This window comes from Takifugu rubripes, chromosome 1 (genome assembly GCF_901000725.2).
Source record: "Takifugu rubripes chromosome 1, fTakRub1.2, whole genome shotgun sequence".
In the NCBI taxonomy this organism is placed as follows: Eukaryota; Metazoa; Chordata; class Actinopteri; order Tetraodontiformes; family Tetraodontidae; genus Takifugu; species Takifugu rubripes.
In genome coordinates, this window is record NC_042285.1 from 14,064,723 (window position 1) to 14,084,360 (window position 19,638).

At 42.6% G+C, this 19,638-nt stretch overlaps 2 protein-coding genes across 4 annotated transcripts; one reads left to right on the plus strand and one right to left on the minus strand.

The window, feature by feature from the left end:
- The first annotated feature begins 4,023 nt into the window (after positions 1–4,023).
- ccdc80 (coiled-coil domain containing 80) lies at positions 4,024–12,270 on the plus strand. 3 transcript variants are annotated; one of them, XM_011606523.2, is made up of 10 exons: positions 4,026–5,320; positions 5,410–5,607; positions 5,881–6,296; positions 6,450–6,785; positions 7,144–7,300; positions 8,043–8,179; positions 9,660–9,811; positions 10,089–10,192; positions 11,109–11,192; positions 11,684–12,270. In XM_011606523.2, exons 1-10 carry the CDS (start codon positions 4,654–4,656, stop codon positions 11,995–11,997), a joined length of 2,565 nt encoding a protein of 854 aa, XP_011604825.2. In that variant the 5' UTR covers positions 4,026–4,653; the 3' UTR covers positions 11,998–12,270. The 3 variants fall into 3 exon arrangements, with proteins under 3 accessions (XP_011604832.2, XP_011604825.2, XP_029697249.1); XM_029841389.1 differs by having other exon boundaries at positions 5,884–6,296; XM_011606530.2 differs by lacking the exons at positions 11,109–11,192; positions 11,684–12,270 and adding an exon at positions 10,806–11,011 and having other exon boundaries at positions 4,024–5,320.
- Positions 12,271–12,476: 206 nt separating this feature from the next.
- Positions 12,477–19,144, minus strand: slc35a5 (solute carrier family 35 member A5). The gene is made up of 10 exons (XM_011606534.2): positions 18,998–19,144; positions 18,591–18,728; positions 17,283–17,381; positions 17,069–17,202; positions 16,566–16,633; positions 15,771–15,959; positions 14,985–15,179; positions 14,756–14,883; positions 13,258–13,520; positions 12,477–13,186 (listed from the first exon to the last, which is right to left on the minus strand). Exons 2-10 carry the CDS (start codon positions 18,712–18,714, stop codon positions 13,118–13,120), a joined length of 1,269 nt encoding a protein of 422 aa, XP_011604836.1. The 5' UTR covers positions 18,715–18,728; positions 18,998–19,144; the 3' UTR covers positions 12,477–13,117.
- Positions 19,145–19,638: the final 494 nt, after the last annotated feature.

Consider the following 19,638-nt stretch of genomic DNA (forward strand, 5'->3'; position numbering starts at 1 on the left):
ATCTAAACTTTCTGGTTCTGTTTGGCTTGAGAGCGTCCCACTACTTAATTCCTTCCCTCCCCAGTTGGCGATGGTGGTGCTGTGTATCTGCTGGTCATGGGTTCTCCAATCACAGAGTGTGTGCGAGCATCACTAGTGACAGGTTTGACGTATTGTTTAGTATTATTTTAAACCATTTCCACACTTGTATGCCTCAGTAAGACTGGATCACCTCTCCTCACACTTCTTGTGTAAGAGCTACTGTGTTGTCTTCCATTTAAATACATTTGAAATAAGTTATTGTTTGAATGTATCTCACTGTTCAGTAGAATGGGCCTGAGTGCCTCCCTTGCATCATTTCCCTGGGTAAAATTCCCAGGGTGGCATTTTATGGCTAGTGTGTTTATATTGTACCAACACCACTTTTTAGAGAGTGACGCCCACCTCCTCCCCTCTTTGCCCCAGTCTGGGGTTGTTGGCAGGGACTGCTGGTACGGAAAAGCAGAGAGGTGTTTTTGTTGTTTGTTTGTTTGTTTTATTTCGGCAGCACAAGGTAGATTCCTGTTAGCTGTTTTTGTTCCTCAAAGCAAAGCAGCAGTTGGTTTCTGAGGGAGGAAGTCTTGGTGGAGAGCTGTTTATCTTACTATCTGTTTTCACTTTGTTGTCCTAGCTGAACCTTTGGGTCCCCCCTGTTTTGTTAAGGTGAAGCTGTGGAGGCAGGGCTGCAGGAATTGGACACAACTGTGCAGTTTCAGGCAGAAAGCAGGAGGCTGCGACAGGAACAGCCGACCTCCGTAGCTGGATTTACTGCTGAGCGCCCCCTTCCTGTCATAGTCCCCCATGTTCCTAATGCTGTGTCAATGTGACAGATGCTTGTATTTGTGTCCTGGCCCACAACATCCAAGAACAAGTCCAGGTTTAGTTCAGTGGCTTGAGGAGGTACCGGACTGAATAATCAGGCCTGCTGTCTGATTGAAAACATGGAGCGAAAGGTTCTGCCCTTGTGCTGAGCGGAAGGATCCAGCTAAGTTAATTGGCATGTTGGAAGGCCATTATGGTTGTTCCCACTCCTACGTAGCTTTGCAGGATAAAAACAGTCTGATGGGAACGTGAGGTTTTTTTAGGAGGCTATAGAGGGTGAGGTCACTCTGTTCCGTCAGTCTTCGGCCTCCACTGCTCAGTGATGAATCGTCCTCAGGCAGAGGCCAACTCACCTCACCCATCTGAACGGAATGAGGTGAGACCACTGTGAAACCAGCAGGAGCCCCTGGACCAGCTCACTCAGAGCGTTGCTTCCTCGCAGAGCTCTCGGCCACTCCTTAGAATCGCAGAAGCTGGGTTAACAGGGTTATTTCGCCCTGGTGGTGGTGAACATGTTGCTGTCTGCACACTCTGCATCAGTCTGGTCTAAAGTGTGGAAAAACTAGCCAAACCTTGGAAAGACATGTGCTCTCGCTGCTGCTCCCCCCTCTCCACCTGAATATGATAATCAAGATTCGCGGAAGGAGTAGATTCTTCTAAGCTAACAGCCAAGGCCACTGATGGAAGGATGGATGCCAGTAAAGATGGAATCTATATACAAAGTATATATACCAGAGTAGGACAGAGATACTGTATGTCGTCTCCTCTTCTCGCCTTCTCAGGCCACAAGCAACTGGATTTTTAAAAAGAAAATCTCAAAAAGATCTCTCAAAACTCGAGTTTCCAACTTGTCTTGGGCACAGTAAAATCTTGGTGAACTGCTTAAGTCTCATTTTGTCTTCAGAGTGAAGAATAATGCTTCTCTGTCCAGCCTGTACTCATTTCTCAACTGTTTACAATGCTGACATCGGCAGAACTGAAGAACCACCAAGACTCAAAGAGCTACTGTGAGAGCAGGGCTGTTGAACAAGCAGTAACTAGTTCAGTCACAGCTTTTGGCTCCACACTAAACCCTCTGGTACAGTTTGGCCTTTTGTTTAGGAACCTAAAACTAATAAATGGAATGTATGCGATATATCTGACTGAAGTGTTCCCCTGTATTTGTGTACTTGAGCAGTTGTAAATTTCCTGCTTCTGGTAGCGTTCGCCTGCCCTGTGAATGCACCGTCACAGCAAACGAGCCTTTAAATCACTCTCCTGATTATCGTTTCATTTCAATCTTTCACTTCATTTAATTGCTATAACTTCCCCGTCCAGGCCTGCTGATTTTAATCTTTAGTTTTCATTTTTCCAAGCTGGCGCCTGTTGTGGCTCTGCCGAGGCTGCTCCGTGACCTTAGCTCTTCTGTTTCTGCCCTGACCTGGAATACAGGCCTCTCACAGCCTTTGACCTGCTTCAACACGACTTCTATGCTAATAATTTGACTTCTTTGTTGTTATTTTGTGTGCAAAGATGTGATTTCCTTTAATATTTGCAAAACTCACTGACTTTTATGCCCCTTTTCTGCAGTATGAATTTAGATTCTTTACACACAAATCTCTTCCTGTGGATATCTTTAGAATATTTCCATCTTCAGTTGGAAAGCTGTGCATCAGCAGTCCCGTGTTGATGACCAGTCACACTGTGACACCCTACATCAAAAATTCAACGTAAGCTGAAAATGCAGTAGTAGCATGTAGATCGTCATGCACATGGCTGAACAAGCCATATTCAGGTTGGCATTATAGAATTATGATTATAGGACTCCAACAGGTTGATCTAGGTTGATCTGTAATAATCTTTAAAACACATTAACAACAGACAAACCTTACATCAATAAAGAACTGAAATAGCTTCTCTGAGCAGAGATTCCAGATGTTAATAATTCCCCAAAATGCTAAGACGTTCAGGGCCAGTCACCCTGAGGTCCTGGGGCTGGGAATGAACACTTATGAGGGTCATTGCTCATGTTTAGTCATGTAAGTGTTTCTCTTAACGTCTATGCCTCGTTGTCTTTATCCTCCAGGCTAAAATCTGTGGATATTAATGTTCTCTAAAAAAGTGAACCAAAGTAAACCATATGAGGGGACACACCTGTCCAAGATGTCCACCAGCCTCTTACACCATGACTCCAGCACTTTGCATGTTCTCAACACCTGACATTCACTCTGTCACTGACTTGTCAGCGACGCAATAAAAAAAAAAGCAAGTAAAGTCAAAGCTAATACCCCCTGGACGGCTGCTTCAACAGAACGTTATTAGAGCCGGATTGTGAGAACGGCGGGTGGCTGGTGGTGACACAGGTGTCTCACATCACTGTTGCAAGAGCAAAAACGTTCTAAAGCATGTCCATAAGAGACAAACAGAACAATGATGATTTCTATGAGTAAGCATTTGAAGGATAAATGTGGGGCCCAGATGTGTGGCGTGTCAGGCATTAGCGAAGAAGAGTGATGCCGAACACAACAGCAACGCACCCCTGAAAACATGTGTCACATATGTTACTAAACCAGGAAAAGCGCCGCTAATGGAAAGAATTGTATTTCTTCTGACGTTTGATAGACAGAACCGGTAACAGAGACCCTTTCTTCTTCTTAGAATCTTTAAACGTTAAATGGGTGACCCAGCCATTGCCTGTTAGGCTGTCATATGACCAAGAGAAAATGCTGACAAAGCAGAGAGGTCCGTGGCTGCTGATATCAGCTGTTGCGATCAAGTGCTACAAGCAACTGAAGCAATCTGTCCCCGTCATTAAAGACATCCACACTATATCTAATTTTGTCTTCCTTGTTAACAAAGCCATAAACACGTCACCTCCGGCCATAGCTGGGATTGCATTTTTCACACATGTGGGCCCCGAGGTCCTTTCCACATTCTGCTAACATTAAAATTCCAGCTGCAGCACGAAGATCAGTCAGAGGCAAAATAAATAAATAAATAAATAAAAATCACAAAGCTACATTCTGTTGACAGAAAAGTTTTGCTGAAGCAAAAAAAAAGAAAGAAAAGAATCTGTGTACTTGGAGAAATCTTGTGTACATAAGGTGGTGGTGGTGGTGTGTGTGTGTGTGTGTGTGTGTATGGGGGGGGGGGTAAAGGAGGAACTTGACACTGAGTCTAAATATGGTCTTTCACGTCAGCAGGGGGGCTGGCTGCAGCGTGCGGAGGTTTTCTGACATATTTCAGGCATTTTCATGAGAAATTATTCAGGAATAGACAGAATCGTCTCCGTTATACTGCTCTGAGGAGAATAGTGCTGCCGCAGAATAAACCGACAAATCGGAGCCCAGGGCCAGTCTTCAGAGCAGATTCTGAACTTGTTTTGGTGGACAAAGCTCAGTTTTGCCAAGGAAACCAGGGGAAGAAGCGCAGCCACGTTTAACGTTCCAGACTCCAGTTTCCTGCGCTTTTGTTGGAGGTTCCTCCTTCCTGCAGAGGGTTTTCACCCCCCTCCCGTTTCACTGCGTACGCGATGCTGTAAATACGCCTCACAGCGTCCTTTGGAGACGCGAAGTTGTCTGAAAGTCACTGGATTCCTGAGTGTTTTCGCGCTTTGGATAATTCTCTGATCTCCGAGAAGAGCTGGTGAGATGGAGACAAACAAATGACACCCTAAACGATCTTCTTTGTTTAATTAAAAAAGAACAGACAGTGAGGCTCAACTAGAATTTAAGGTCCGACCACATCAAAGGTGACATAGACGCCAGGTTCGCAGCTGAATCGGGGCTTTTTCTCCCCACCCCTCTAAATGACTGCAACGTTGTAATCGACAAAATGCAGACGTCTATTCTACTCGGGTTAGTTTTGACATGTCTGCTCATCTGCGAGTCAGAAGCTGACAGGGAGAACCGCGTTAAGCGGGCGCAGTTTCACCAACGCGCAAGACTCGGACGTCTCCAGGCAGGCGCATCAGAGAGAGAGCGCGTTGGCAGGCGGATACGGGCAGGGGCTGCTGCAGGGCAGGGCTCCAAGACTGCTGGGCACCTGGAGTCTGACCAAGCTGCTCCAGGTCATGGCGTGAGTGGAGTCCAACAGGTCAGAAGGGCAGAAGGTCAGAGTGTGGTGCCGGGGAGACAGCTTGGCTCTTTGCGGCAAGCAAATATGAGGCAGGAAGAGGGCACCCCGACAGGGAGGGTTACCCGGATACCCCTCGGTGCTGGTGCACCAAATCTGCTGGCAAGTTTCGCAGGGAAAAACCGCATCCTGGTGATCACGGCTCCCAGCGAATCAGACGGCTACTACCGGCTCATGATGTCCCTTCTGAAAGCAGACGTGTACTGTGAGCTAGCGGAGCGACATGTCATCCAGATCGTAATGTTCCATCAAGAAGGGGAGCTGGGGGCCAAGGTGCGGAGGATCACCACAGAGGGGAAGATTGTGGAGGAACCTCTGGACTCAGCGCTCATCCCCCGACTCATGAGCTTTCTCAAAATGGAGAAAGGTAAGTGGGGTGTCAAGAGGTCGCTCACAACAGAGATGTACCAGATGGATTTCTTTTCTAGTCCTGATCTGTAATCTGGTGACATACAGGTAAATTTGGGATGGTTCTACTTAAAAAGACCCTGCAGGTGGAGGAAAGGTACCCCTACCCTGTTAGGCTGGAGGCCATGTATGAGGCAATTGACCAGGCACCCATGAGGAAGCTGGAAAAGCGCCGACAGAAAGGATTTGTCCAGAAGTGTAAAGAAGCAGGTGTGGAGGGCCAGGTGGAAGAAGCCACACACACAGGTCTGTACACCTCTATGTAGTTTTACATATATTTATAGATGCATCTTAAAATATTTTTCCTGTAAAATGATAAAAACAAGGCTTGTAGGGTTTATTTTAATACACAAGGGCAACCAAATAATATGGATGTGACATTTCTGTCATTTTTTGATAATGTTTTCTTTGTCGACCCTACAAAAATAGATATAGCAGCAACTTTGACACCATGTGCCAAAGAGGGAAATAAATTATTTAATCTATTAATATTTGTTTTCTTTTTATGTTTGGGGTCAGCAGTTGTGCAGCAACCAGTGAGAAAAACAACAACCACAGCAGCTACACATGCAAAAACAACTTTACAAACAACAACAACAACGACTCTAGCTACAACTACAGAAACAACAACCACAACCAGAGCCACAACAACTGCCAAGCCCACCACGACCACCACCAGAAGAACCACCACAACCACCACCAAACAACCAACCACCACTGCTACAACACAGAGGCCCACCAGATCCCAGACTCCAGCCCCCCAACCCACTGCTCCTCCTAACGTAAACCAGGGAAGGAGGGAGAAGTACCCCATTAAAACCACCCTGGCTGGAAATGACCCAAAAGATGGGGATAACAGAAACCCCCACAGAGTACCGGCAACACGTAAACCACCCAGGACCAAATCCACGAGAAGAAAGATTGAAGGCAAAAAGGTGATCCATCTCATTGGTGTGAAATTAAAGTTTACTCTGTGTGTTTCTGGAAGAATTATTTTTGCAAAGTAAACAAGCATTTTATGGCGTGTAGACAGGAAAGAAAGCAAACCAGTTCAATTATCAGTTGTATTTATGTTTGTATTTCTGCAGACACTGACCAATGAACACGAGGAAAAGAATAAACCCATCAAACCAAACGTCAGTGATCCCGAGGAGACAGAAACCGTCACTGCCGCCACTCATGTCAAGCCGGGCAGGAAGAAGGACAAGACGAACAAAAAAATCGAGAAGGTCACCAAGAAAACGGATAACAGAGGGGGAAAGTTAGGGAAAGATGCCAAAATTGGTGCGAAGAAAGTAGGAAAGAATTCTTTTCCAGATCCCAAAAAAGAAGACTACCCAAAACCCACAAAGAAGCCTGTACCCCCTGCTAAAGACTCGCTACCCTTGTTCCTGGACCACTTCGAGAACAAGAGGCGGCTGCTGGTGAGAGAGCATCTCCTAATAAAGTTACTGTAGCTGCCTTCTACAAAAGATGGGCGTCAGTGCATTAGCCAAACTTGGGTCATGGTTCATGATAGCATGTAGCACAACATCACAGTGTAGCTCAATAATGCATCAGTCAAAAAAGACGTCAAGAGTTAGACAATAGCTGACAGAAGTTAGGTCTAAATTTGAAATTGGCTTACAGATTATGGAACATTTATAACCGTGGGATGCTGCTATTATGGTGTTTTCCTCATTAGATTGTTACTGTTGCATGATGCCTCTATTTACCAGTCACCAAACTCCAGTGTGCACTGTGTGTGTGTGTTTGTGTGTTTGTGTGTGTGTGTGTGTCCAGCTGATTACTTCTCCCAGTGAAGAGAATAAGATGTACGTCCAACAGAGAGATGAGTTCCTGGAGTCCGTGTGTGACATGGCCATCAGGAAAATCTCTATCATCACCATTTTTGGTTCACTGACAAACTCCACCATGAAAATTGACCATTACCAGCTGGGTGAGCACTTTCCACAGGCAGTACTCTTTAACACTTGAACTGTTCGACTATTACCTATACTTATTCTATTACAAAGCTGAGATATAATGGACATAGACCCTGGTCAAAACTAATGTTAATGTGAAAAGTTAGGGAAGTGGAAGATGACACAAAAATGACACCTATGCTAATATTTTGTATATGTAAATGTATACACATACGTCCTAATATCTAATAAGACTGTAGTTCATGCAAATATGCATCCAGTTGAGCTGTCTTGGCGCTTCATAGTGTGCCAGGTTGAAAGCAGCACCGCTGAGGTGATGTCACCCTCGACTCCACCCGGGTAACGTGGTTCCTCCACCCACAAGAGTCCGAATGACACTGGCTCCTCATTGTGGTTGGAGCAAGTTTCAAGCTCTTTCACGTTTAAGTTTGTTCGGAGTGTCTCTAATCTCAAGTTTTTCATTGCCAACATATTTATTAATTTAGCATGTTTTTAAACACAAAATTGCTGTTATAGTAACAACGGAAACCAAATAGACAGGCATGTTTATGCTATTGTGATGTAGTTAAGATTTAGTGTTTGTCAGGTAATGAGTTTTGTTTCAGCATTCAAGCAGCGTCACCAAACTAAGATGACGGACATTTCATGTTTTATATCTTGTGTTTTTTTTCTGAGGCATTTCAGAGAAACGTTCATGTAATTTCTTCAGTTGGGTGTACTAACAAATATGAAGATGTTCTTGTCACTGATGTCCAGAGAACGACAAGCTAATGAAGGGCATTCACCAAGAAGATACGCTGAACCAGGATCTGATCACAGAGCTGAGAAAAGAGTTCAGAATGGTCCATGATGACTTCTACATGGTCCTCACTGACACCGACATAAAAATTAAGGTAGGAATGACCTCATCTGCTCACCCACAAAACAACAAGGAGGTCTCGCTGCTGTGTGACTCTCACAGCCACACAAGCCTGGGGTGGCGCTGACCCTCAGCAACTTTACCATCTTTGGTGTAAATATTTAAGAAATCATCAAATGATTGAATTTGATCTGCATTCGTGATAACATTATCTGCATTACTTTCACATTTGGATGTATTCAAAGTTTCCTAAGGTGTGTACAGTGAACGGGGTGTGTTGTGTGATAGACTGGTAACTTGTCCTGGGTGCATCTACGTTGGTGACCACTGGGACCCAGAATAGAAATAAGGTAGTAGTTAAGCAATACATCACGACAGGCCACAGCATACACTCATTATATCACAGGTGTTCTATGTCAGGGCCTGTTGTGAGGTATTGCTTAAATGATGGATGGATGGATGGATGGATGGATGGATGGATGGATGGATGGATGGATGGATGGATGGATGGATGGATGGATGGATGGATGGACGGAGGTCTGAGTTTGAAGGGTAACTAACTAAAATACGGTACAATACTGGGTTAGAATAATGGAATGGATGTAAATTACAGCTTACAATTCATTTGTGCTGATATCAATGATCACTGAGTTCTTTGGTGCTTTGGGCATATGTATGTTGACAGCCGGCAGTGAACCGTGGACAGTGGACACTGGACCGTGGACAGTGGACACTGGACACTGGACCGTGGATAGTGGACAGTGGACAGTGAACAGTGTGGGATTAAAAGTCTGGGGGCTGAAACAGGAATGACCTAAAAACTGCTGAAAGCTGCTGATTATAAATAAATTCTCTCACATATAAAACATCATATTAAAGGGTAAAATTCTCCCATGGAAATATTGAAAAATATTTAAATTCAAAAAGGTAAACTTAAAAAAGGGACACAAGAAACATGAGAAGCACGAGGAAGTGAAGGGGAATAAATGAGGGAAAGTATGACAAATTCACAGGTGGCAGGAAATGACATCAGCACACAAGCTAACAGCTCCACCATGAAACGACTTCATCGTTACGTACATCCTCATGGCTGAACTGTTTGAAAGAGGAGTTTTGTGCCATTTACCCAACATAACCTCAAGAACGCAACAATACCTTCTTTGAAAGCTAGCTGCCTGAACAAAAGTTGTTTGTGTTTAAACTTGAACTGAATCAGCACAGAAAAGGACAACAACCTCATTACAAAACAAGGTCAAATTAAAACTTAATTACTGCACAAGTAGCCTCTAAACTAAATATTTAAAACCGTATAAACTCTCTTTGGCTTGCTTCCTGAATGCAATGACTGCATGTTATAAAAGACTGTGTAAGACTGTTTTTTTCAATATAACCTTTTTGACCTTCTTAATATTATGTAATATATAACCTTTGTATTTGGCGACATGTCGTTATCTTTGAATTAGGTGTTGGTTGAGAGTATAACTGCCATTTGTTTCCCGTTTTCCAAATTGCAGCAATCCTACGAGGTTCCCATCGCCATGAAGGCCATCTTTGACTACATCGACACCTTCTCTTCTCGCATTCGTGAGATGGAACAACAGAAGAGAGACGGCGTCCTCTGTAAGAAAGAGGATAAGCCCAGGTCATTGGAGAACTTCCTGTCCAGGTGAACTTCATCCACACCCCTCTCACAGCCTTTAAACCGATAAAATTCCCATTAAGCCACAAATGGGATGTGGAAGATGCCACAGACATTGTAAAACAACCAACCCTGTTATACTGAGTTGTGAAATCAAGGCTCCCTCCCACCAAACACAACCAGGACCTCAGGGCACTGCTATTTGGGTTATCTCTAACAGTGAAGACATGGGAATGTTTGTGTACCAGCAGTATTTTCTCTGTTACTCCTAAAACATCAGTCAAGGGTGTGTGTGTGATTGTAGGTTCCGTTGGAGACGCCGTCTGTTAATCATCTCCAGCCCAAGTGATGAAGAGTGGTCCTACCAGCAGCAGCTGTACTCCCTGAACAGCCAGGCCTGCAACCTGGGTATGAGACCGGTCTGATTGTGATGCTAGTTTGAGACAAATGATGCCATGTCTAGATTGAAATGATTTACAATTCAACTTAAACTGATTTCCATAGCATCTGTTACAGTCAAGATCGACTCTAGATGCTTTGCAGAAGTCCAAATAGTGGCAGGAATGACTGTTCTTCTAACAGGAGGAAACCTTGAGCCGGTAACGGAGGAGTGCAAAGGGAGATAAAGCAGGGGAGAAGGACAGAAGAGGGAGAACAAATGCATCATAAATGCAAAGACAAATGTGATGATTATGTGGTTTTTTTCGTTCTGAAAATGTGGATTAAACTAAAAAGCATGTGTGGGGGGGGGGGGGGGGGGGGGGGATCACTGGGGCCACTGCTTAACTCTGGAGTCAGTGATACCTTCTCATAGATAGAAAGGGAGGGAAAGAAGCACTAAACTACAGAAGAAAGGAAGGAATTAGCCTCTCATGGGCCTCTCCCTGGGGAGGAAGCTGGTAGGGGCCTGCTAGCTAAAGGCTCGGCCACCCTTTCTACATTCAAGCACGAGTAAACAGCACTGAAAGCAGAAAGGTCTGCTGGACTAATGTGGTGCTATCAACTTCTCCACATATCACAGGGCCTGGTCTGCGAGGGACTAGAAATCTGTGGCGTGAGGACTGTATTCATCCACCGTCATCAAAAACCTCTGTTGGAGCTTTAACTCTGCTCCAGCGTTCGGATTAAAGTTTTTTTCAACCTGCGTTTCTGCGTGTTTACCGAGTCTCTTCAGAGGAAACTTTTAATTCAGTTCATGTAATTAAAGATCACAGCAGAGCCACAGAGCAGGCTGATGGGCTAAAACACATTTCAAGAACACTTCAGTCAGATGGTCCGTGCTTTTACCTAATGGGCCGCTGTGGTTGTTGTTGTGGCAATACAGGCCTGAGGCACATCGCCATTCTGAAGTTGGTCGGCACCGAGCCGCTCCATATGGGTGGGGTGCTGGAACTGTACCCCATCAATGGTAAGAAATATCCTTTATAAGTGAAGCACACACTTCTGAGTGTTAAGTTCAAACAAATAATAGAGGCAAATTCAAACAGTAACAGAACTGAGTGCTGATTTGTATTTTCACTAAAATTAGATTTGTCCAAGATTATATTGTTTTATACTACGTGTCTTTATAAAGCAGCTCTTGTGAATAGTTTCAGAGCACTTCATCATCACTTTAGGTTTCTGACAGTCATGATGGGATGTTACTGTTCCTGTTAATGTTTAGATTCAGATACATATTGATCATAACAACATACGGTAAATCTTCCTTAAGATTAATTTATGTTGGGATGTTTTGTTCCCTCAGAATTGGAGGAACTCTTAACTCAGAAATTTATGTCCTCAAGACAATTATTTATTCATATACCTCCAACATCCTGCAAATTAAAGCACAGGCAATGCTGCATATGAACACCTAACTGTGGTCCCTCTTGAATCGTCCTAAATCTCTGCTCTCTGTAGGGAGCACAACTGTGGAACGAGAAGGTCTGTCAGGCATTCTGGTCAAAGACATGAGGAACTACTTCCAGATCAGCCCGGAGTATTTCTCCATGCTGCTGGTGGGGAAAGACGGGAACGTAAAGTCCTGGTACCCGTCCCCCATGTGGTCCATGGCCACTATCTATGACCTGGTGGATTCCATGCAGCTGCGTAGACAGGAAATGGCCATCCAGCAGTCACTGGGCATGCGCTGCCCTGAGTATGACTATGGCTACCATCAGCACGGATATGAACAAGGATATCAAGATGGTTATCACCAGGGATACGGTTATTAATGCCTCCATTTTGAGTCCTTTTATCCTACCTTTTGCCACCCTTCCCTGCCTTAGGGATACGGTTTAAAAGCTTCTTTAAAGCGTCAATACAATGTTGCCAATGTTTGACTAATTTTGTTTTATGACAAATGTGTGTGTACTAGCTTATATGTATGGATGTGTATGTACTCATAAGTGTGTATGTGTACATACTGTATACACAGCATATATGAGCGAGAGATACACACAAATGTACATGTTTTTTCTGTTAACTATTAAACACATTTGCTGCTGGTCTGGTCTGCTTCCTGTTTGACACAAACCCAGAACTTTCAGCTTCTCCTGCTAATATAACATCGATAATGGGATTCTGCATTAAAGAACACAACATCCTGTTGTTCTAGCAGGGCTGAGTGCCACCTCAATTGTTAGGTGGGTGTTGCTTCTTAGAAATACACTGATTTTGTTACAAGTATACAATTAAATTAATGTTTCACTGCTCATATTTACCAAATATCTGTATTTCAAGCCATTAAGAACATATAAACAAAATTCTATCAAAACATGAAATGATACATCTGTTCATTAAAGGTTGTATCAGTGATTGTGAACACAAACACAACAATCTCAAAACACACCACAGCCAGCCGGCCGCTCCCCTTCCCCAGCGTGTAACCTAACTGGGGCAGAACCCCGGTCCTGCCCTCTGACTGGTTGGAACACTGTTGTGTTTTGGGAAACCTGTAGGTTCACACCAGTTTATGCATGTTTCTCTGAGCCTTCTTGGACAGTAGTTGGCTGAAAGTGAGCGGAGCTATTCACCGGTTATTGGTCTGTTGCTCAGAATCACTGATACAGCCTATAACTCGTGTATCGCCAGTAATGATCCTCCCCATCGGATTTGTAGGATGTCTTGTGGCAGGCAGCTGATCCATCATTCATGGAGGACACCAATGAGTTTCCCTGTTTTCTAGTGGAAGATCAGCCTGCTGTAATAAGCAGTTCAACAATAAAACAATAGCAGCCTGTGGTTTACAATCAACACAGAAATGTTCTGCTTTGATAGGTCATGGCACATAAGAGGAATCTGTCACAGTAAAATCACAGTAAAATCACTGTCCCAAAAAAAAGAGTTCCAGTGCTACGAAAACTCCTCCTCAGATTCACTGTCTGTGTTGGTCTTCATCAGGAGCTCCAGCTCCTCTCCATCCTATGAGGAAAAAAAGACGTGATATAGGTATGTATGTGATACATGGCTTACAATAGAAGTCCACTTCATACCCCTCTGGACCTCTCTGATGCTTCTCTAATGATATCAAGTGGCTTTGCCTCATTCAGGTGCATGTCTGAGGCTTTACTGGCATTGTAGATAAAGATCGTCAGCAGGATGATGGGAGCATGGAGGAAGAAGCCCAGTGATGGATGGAAGTCAAAAAGGAACAGGGAGAGGACGGAAACCAGGACTGTGGTGATCTGGCCCGTCAGCACGTGGAACATGTTGTCTCTGAATTTCAAGATGAAAGCCACAGACAGCCCTAAAGCCGCTGGGGGAAACAAATCATCATTCATCAGTCATTTTCCTCACACACTTTAGCAAGAATTTCATTAATCAATTTAATCAGACAGCATCATGCATTTATTGACATCCTATCATGTGCCCATAAACAATAAAATAACATCCCTTCAAATTACAACAGTAATAATAGCGTCTTTATCATTTTGCCGCCATTTCTATACTTAAACTAGTCCATATATCAGTGTTGTGTTATATTCTCTAGTTGTGAATGTACACCAAGTACAGTCATTATGTGTCCAGTTTGCAAAAAAACATACAAAATAATTAACAAACTGAAGAAAGTGAGAAATGTCAGTACACCAGCACTGAACCTGTGACAGTAACAAAATGTAAAAATTGATATAACATATAATGTTAGGTTTTGAAGTATGTACTCCATATTATAATCCATAACATAATAATCTCACCCCTTTGAAACTAATTGCCAATGCCTGGACCACAATATAAACCAACAAATTAAATAAGATTTAAAATTTCGATCACTTTGTCACAATTTCCATTGGTTTTAATCCCATTTTCACTAATCTGTTTACAGGACAAAGTTCTCAAAATGACAATGAACTCTTTTTTCACGAGAAATCAAATAGTGATTCTACAAATTGTAGGTATTATAGCTATTTCCTGAGTTGTTGTGTAGCCAGACTGCAGAGAAAAATGGAGTGACTATCAGATCTAAATATGCAAACAATTAATCTACAGGCATTAAATACCAGTGAACACAAATATGGTTCATGGGTATTTCCAACCAGTTACTCAGCATCAGTACAGAGTTTGACACAACTATGAACCAAAAATGCAGTTAGCTCTGATTAGCAGATTAGACTCTTTCAAACCTTTGATGTTAGCTCAAGTCCTTGAGACAGGTATAGTCAGAAGGTGGTGCTAAAGCAAGCTAAATGGTATCACTGACAACAGGCTCCCCCTGCTCACTATCATCAGCTTGTTCAGTATACTTGCTAGCGTAGTGAATAATACACATCAACGTGATGGTCTGCCTAAACTGTGAAATAAAGGTTAACAGTCTAAGTTGTTTTAGTTACAGCGCTGGTATAACATATAGTGTAGTGTTGTTATAGCCAGCAGACATTACAAATGACGCACAGGGCCATACTTGGTGTTAAAGTGCCTAAATGTTGAACTAATCAAAATATTCCGACTAGTATATTGGATGTAAGCTATTTTGTCAGGCTTAAGTTGACTCACCGGTGACCAGTACCAGACTCAGGGAGTAAATGTTATGTCCATGAAGTAGTCCGCAGTGCTTGGTGAGGCCCCAAGCCTCACTGTTCAGCCCAAGAGTGAGACCATTGAACACAACACCAAAAACGTACCTGCCGGACCATATAACAAAACACTGATGTTAAAGTGGGCAAATGGATATAATTTTGAGCTTCAACCATTTTTATCTTTTTTTTTACACAAACATTCTTACAGTTTACTGTTCTGGATGAAGATATTCTCTGTCAATTGGTTTCCTTCTTTAAAGATCTTCTCCATGTAAATGTTGGCCATCGATGAAATGATGCACTGCACCAGGAGAAGGATGTGACCAGCACCTAAAGACCACACCTTCCCCACGGCCGTGTTCCTCCAGGTGTGTGCAGGCACGTTCGGCATCTGTGATTCACTGTTGGCAAAAGAAGACATTATTGAGGGATTGCTGTTGCTTATGTGTTTGCTGTAAAGCCAATGACAGAAAGAGGCGTTCAGTGGCACTCTGGCCTGGCCAATCAAAAGCATCAATGCCTTCATCAGCCGAGAACTGTTGACGCATTCAAACTACATGGGAACGTGCATTGTCACGTCCCTGTGGTCCTCCCACAATTCCCAGAATGCAGAAAGAAGCAGTCCTGCTCACGTTGTTGCCCTCTGACTGGTGAATAATCACTATATAAGGATGCCAAAAACCTAAGAAACATTATCATCATGACCATTACTATTAATGATCCAGGAAAAGAGAGACACGTGCATCCCAAAGCGAAGAGCTTCCTTAAACAGTTAGGGAAACAGAAAACAACCCTTATATGACAACCTATTGTTTCTTTGGTTCCTGTCTGAACTGACTAAAAGTGAAGTGAAGAGACTACTTTAAGGAGTGAGGCTGGCTTGTGTTTTTTTTTTCCCCTCACAGTTGACTGTTGCCAAATTAAACTCTAGCTTCTAGGCAACACTACGATGTCTGTCAGACTTATGCAGAGGCCCAGAGACTTGCTGTTACCTGTTGTTCTTCACCTGCTCTAGCTGCTGTGTGTAGACTAAACAAGAGTTGGAGGGGGTGGAGAGGGGGCTTGAATGGAGTCCCGGCACAGCCACAGCCCCCTGGCTGCTTCCTGGTCCCGTTGTTAGTGAAGCAATCGAAAGGAAGAGGATTACTAATGCGGCCCACTGAACCCAGGACAGGCGCCTCCTAGAGACAGGAGAAAAAAATGACATTGACAAGGGGGGTCCTGGAGATGACTGTGAGATACTGTGGAACCAGGAGTGCAGTCCGATTCACATCATAGTAAGGATGTCCCCGATCTGATCATGTGATTGGAAATTGGGGTTGATCAGGTAACTCCAAAGGACCGGAATCAGGTGCAAGATCTGCATCTCCAATGTATCAAAAATGTAAAGTTATGTCGTCTATAAGTCCATGTTGTAAACCCTACATGATTGCGGAAAGCAGAGGTGGTGCCTAGAAATACAGAGCTGACTATCGTCATTAAGGCTCTGTGGTGCATATTCGATATCGACGGGTAGGGGACGAGGTTTCTAGAACCATATATTTCTATGAGTGGGTGTGCTGCTCAGCAACGTGAAGGGCAGTGAGCTGAGCCATGAGCTGGCCCCTGGTAGGCTGGGAAAGCTCATAGGAAAAGCTGGCAAGCTCGGGAAAGTTAATCAAATGCCTAGAATGGGAATAAAAAATGGGCAGTAGCATACATATAGTCCAGTCCAGTCCATTAGTATTGAATTTTTCACCAGTTCCATGTACAAAGTTTCAACTTTCATTCCGTATGGAATCACTTACTTCAAAACAATTCGAAAAAGTACAGCTGTCGTAATGATGACAAAGTTGGAGAACAGCACAGCCATGGCCTTAAAAGATGGGAAAAAACAAAACTGGTTTAGAAATTAAACAGCACAAAACACAGAATATTAAACCAAGTAAGCTGTAAAAAGATCTCAAAATTTAACGTACAACAATTTATTAATGATAAATTAATCTAATTGTGCTAAGATTTAACCTATTTCACATTAATTAGATTAATATATATTTTGATTAATTGCTGAACAGGATTTAAAACAATACCCAAACTAATACCTCTGTAAAGATTTTACCTTTAACATTATTACATTAGGTGTGATGGAACAGCAACCTTTGTCTTTAATAAGAAGCAGCCCTGTAGTCAGTAGGATATTAAAGGTCTCGGGAATATTTGTAAATGATTGAATATATCTCTTACCCTGGCTGATAATGTTTGTTTTCTTTTTTTATGTGAAATGATGTGAAAATATTCAAATGTTACTAACAGGCTGCAGGTAAGTCATCACATAGAAGACGGTTAGGTTGTCGAGAAAGTAGAGGAAGGCAGGGACGGCCCACTTCAAGGAAATAAATAAGGACGCCCTGGAGGTAAAACTTAGATCTCGGAACGATCGTCCTTCTGAAGGAAGACAGAAAAAGAATGACAAGTTTTGTCACTCGCACACAGACACACACATACAGTGTGTCTTTACTGATTACCTCGGGCAATGACCCAGACTGACATAACCACACAGAAGAGCAGTTTCAGGAACTCAGCCAAGAGGTTGACGGATGCAGGGTGGAAATCATATTTGTTTTCTGCAAAGTGACCCAAAAGACACATATTTACCAACATGTTAACATTTCAGCAGAACAGTGTCCTGGTAGTGACATAGTTATTAATGTGTTACTAATTACTACTGTGAGTGTTTGGACTACATTTCTGGTAACTAGGAACATAAGGTGTCAGGTTCACAATTAAAGTATATTTGTTTTGTAATAATGTAATACAGTTATTATTTCTCAACCAAACAATCGTGTTTAACAGATTCTACCATTATTGACTCCCAGATGTCCTTTTTTGGATGGCAGGTGACTGGCCTAACAGGTTATGTTAACAACTGTTATGTCATGAGCTGCATATTCTCTGTTTGAATGAATATTCTGCCATCAATACGTAACTGTGGCTGCAAATATAGACCTGTGTCAATAAATGACTCGGGATATATTACGTTTTATCAGAGTTGGCATCTTAAGTTGGCAGAAGGGATAGTTAAGTGCAAACTGTGCCAAAGTACCATGAGAAAATCTTCGGCAATATTGATGGATAAAATAGAGCTGCCAGCTTCCTGATGGACTGTACACACTTATTGTGTGTGTACAGTCCCCAACAGTAACGGAGCCCCTTACTCTATGTCATATACACTCATGACTGCATTTATTTTGTGTTCAACACAATAGTGGTTGGTCTCTTCACTAGTGGTGAAACAGCATTCAGGGAGGAGGTTCATAGGGTTAGATGTGCAGTGTTCAGCAAACAACCTCAGGATTAACACCAGTAAAACTACACACCCATCATCGAGGACACTACCCTTCATGTTGTAGAACAAGATGAGAAACAGTCTAACTTGTTTATCCTGTCTCTTCAAAATGAAGGTATGAATTTAGCAGGTGTCACACAAAAAAAATGGACACAGTCGGTGTGTCTGTTTATTCTTTATCATTTTTTGGCTTTTACACACTGTTTCATAAATGCACTGGGGGTGTCACCAATTTCATTGTGCAATCCATTGTCTGGGTGAAACAAACTTAAATCTATGCATTAGAAGAGAAAAGGGTTTGTATTTTTAGGAATGCAGGAATGCATTAGTTTTCTCAGAAGGTAATGCTGTAATGCAGCACGTTTTCTTTAATAACAGCAACTTTGTAATTTGATCTGATTTTTTGCAACCGGCAGTAGAATAAACAGAAAAAAAAGTCGTTTACAGTTGTTTTAAAGTTCTAGAATATCATTTTACAATGTTTTACCTGCATTAGAGGAGAATCTGAGTAGAAGGAGACGACTGGTTCCCAACAATACATAGAACAATCCAAGGGCCAGAGTGGAGAGTGACAAGCAGGAGCACATCCTGGGACAGGAACAGCACACCATGGCTGGGACTTTGTCTGTGGATAATAGCCCCAGAATTGGTTGACGCTATATCAAATTATTCCACTAAGTAATTCACTAATTTGCCGTTTATCTTAAGCACAGACCACTGATCAGTCACAGGGGTTGAAGTTAAAAACACTGCTTTGTAGCTCATCTTGATTTATCACAACAAAGCATCCGAATTACAAATCTGCCTGTCAATCTCTTCTTTCACCACATCTAAGAGCCCATTTTGACACCGTCACTATCACTATCACGAGGAAACCTGCGTATCTTCACTTACAGCGGAATGTTAAAGGAGTATTAGTTTAAAGATGACCATCGTTGTTCCTGGTCGTCTCTGGTCTTCTTTTGCTTCCTACTCTTCCTCTTCTTCTTCTACTCCTGCCATTAAACTTAAGGAGTATAGCGCCACCTGCTGTATCGACGCAGCAGTTTCGGGTCACATTATACGAAACGTTCTTATAAAACCGGTTACTAAGAAAAACAAATTGAAATAATTTGTTTTTCTGAACCACGTAAAAGAGGGATAATTCACATTTCTACATTCGATGCAGTTAATATAAAAATTTACTTATAAGAATAATGGCATTGGCAACAGATTAATTTAGGTTGTCAATGCTGTAAAACGTGAATATGCTAAAATTGTGAATGTGAATTCATTAATATACATATATATAGCTAGTTAACTATTTTAAGTAAAATCACACATAGCAGGGTAATAGCCCAATTCATGGTAGAAAGTGAATTTATGTGGAGAAAGTGTATTTCCTATATATTATTAGTAAGATTGAAAATTTCTTTTCCTAGATGAGGAGGGATTTCCCATAATTCAACCTTGATTGCTGTAGTTGGTCTTGACCTCCTTGCATTACGTACCTCAGTGTCAGTGGCTGCAAGATTATAAATAAAACAACCATAATC

Bases quoted from the DNA above. Each gene is read 5' to 3' on its own strand.
- ccdc80 (XM_011606523.2), top strand. From the start codon at position 4,654: ATGCAGACGTCTATTCTACTCGGGTTAGTTTTGACATGTCTGCTCATC. The intron at 6,786-7,143 runs GTGAGAGAGCAT...GTGTGTGTCCAG, and splicing joins AGAACAAGAGGCGGCTGCTG to CTGATTACTTCTCCCAGTGA. The intron at 8,180-9,659 runs GTAGGAATGACC...TCCAAATTGCAG, and splicing joins ACACCGACATAAAAATTAAG to CAATCCTACGAGGTTCCCAT.
- slc35a5 (XM_011606534.2), bottom strand. From the start codon at position 18,714: ATGGTGTGCTGTTCCTGTCCCAGGATGTGCTCCTGCTTGTCACTCTCC. The intron at 15,960-16,565 runs GTAAGTGATTCC...TCCTGTCTCTAG, and splicing joins CTTTTTCGAATTGTTTTGAA to GAGGCGCCTGTCCTGGGTTC. The intron at 13,521-14,755 runs GTGAGTCAACTT...TGTTTCCCCCAG, and splicing joins GAGTCTGGTACTGGTCACCG to CGGCTTTAGGGCTGTCTGTG.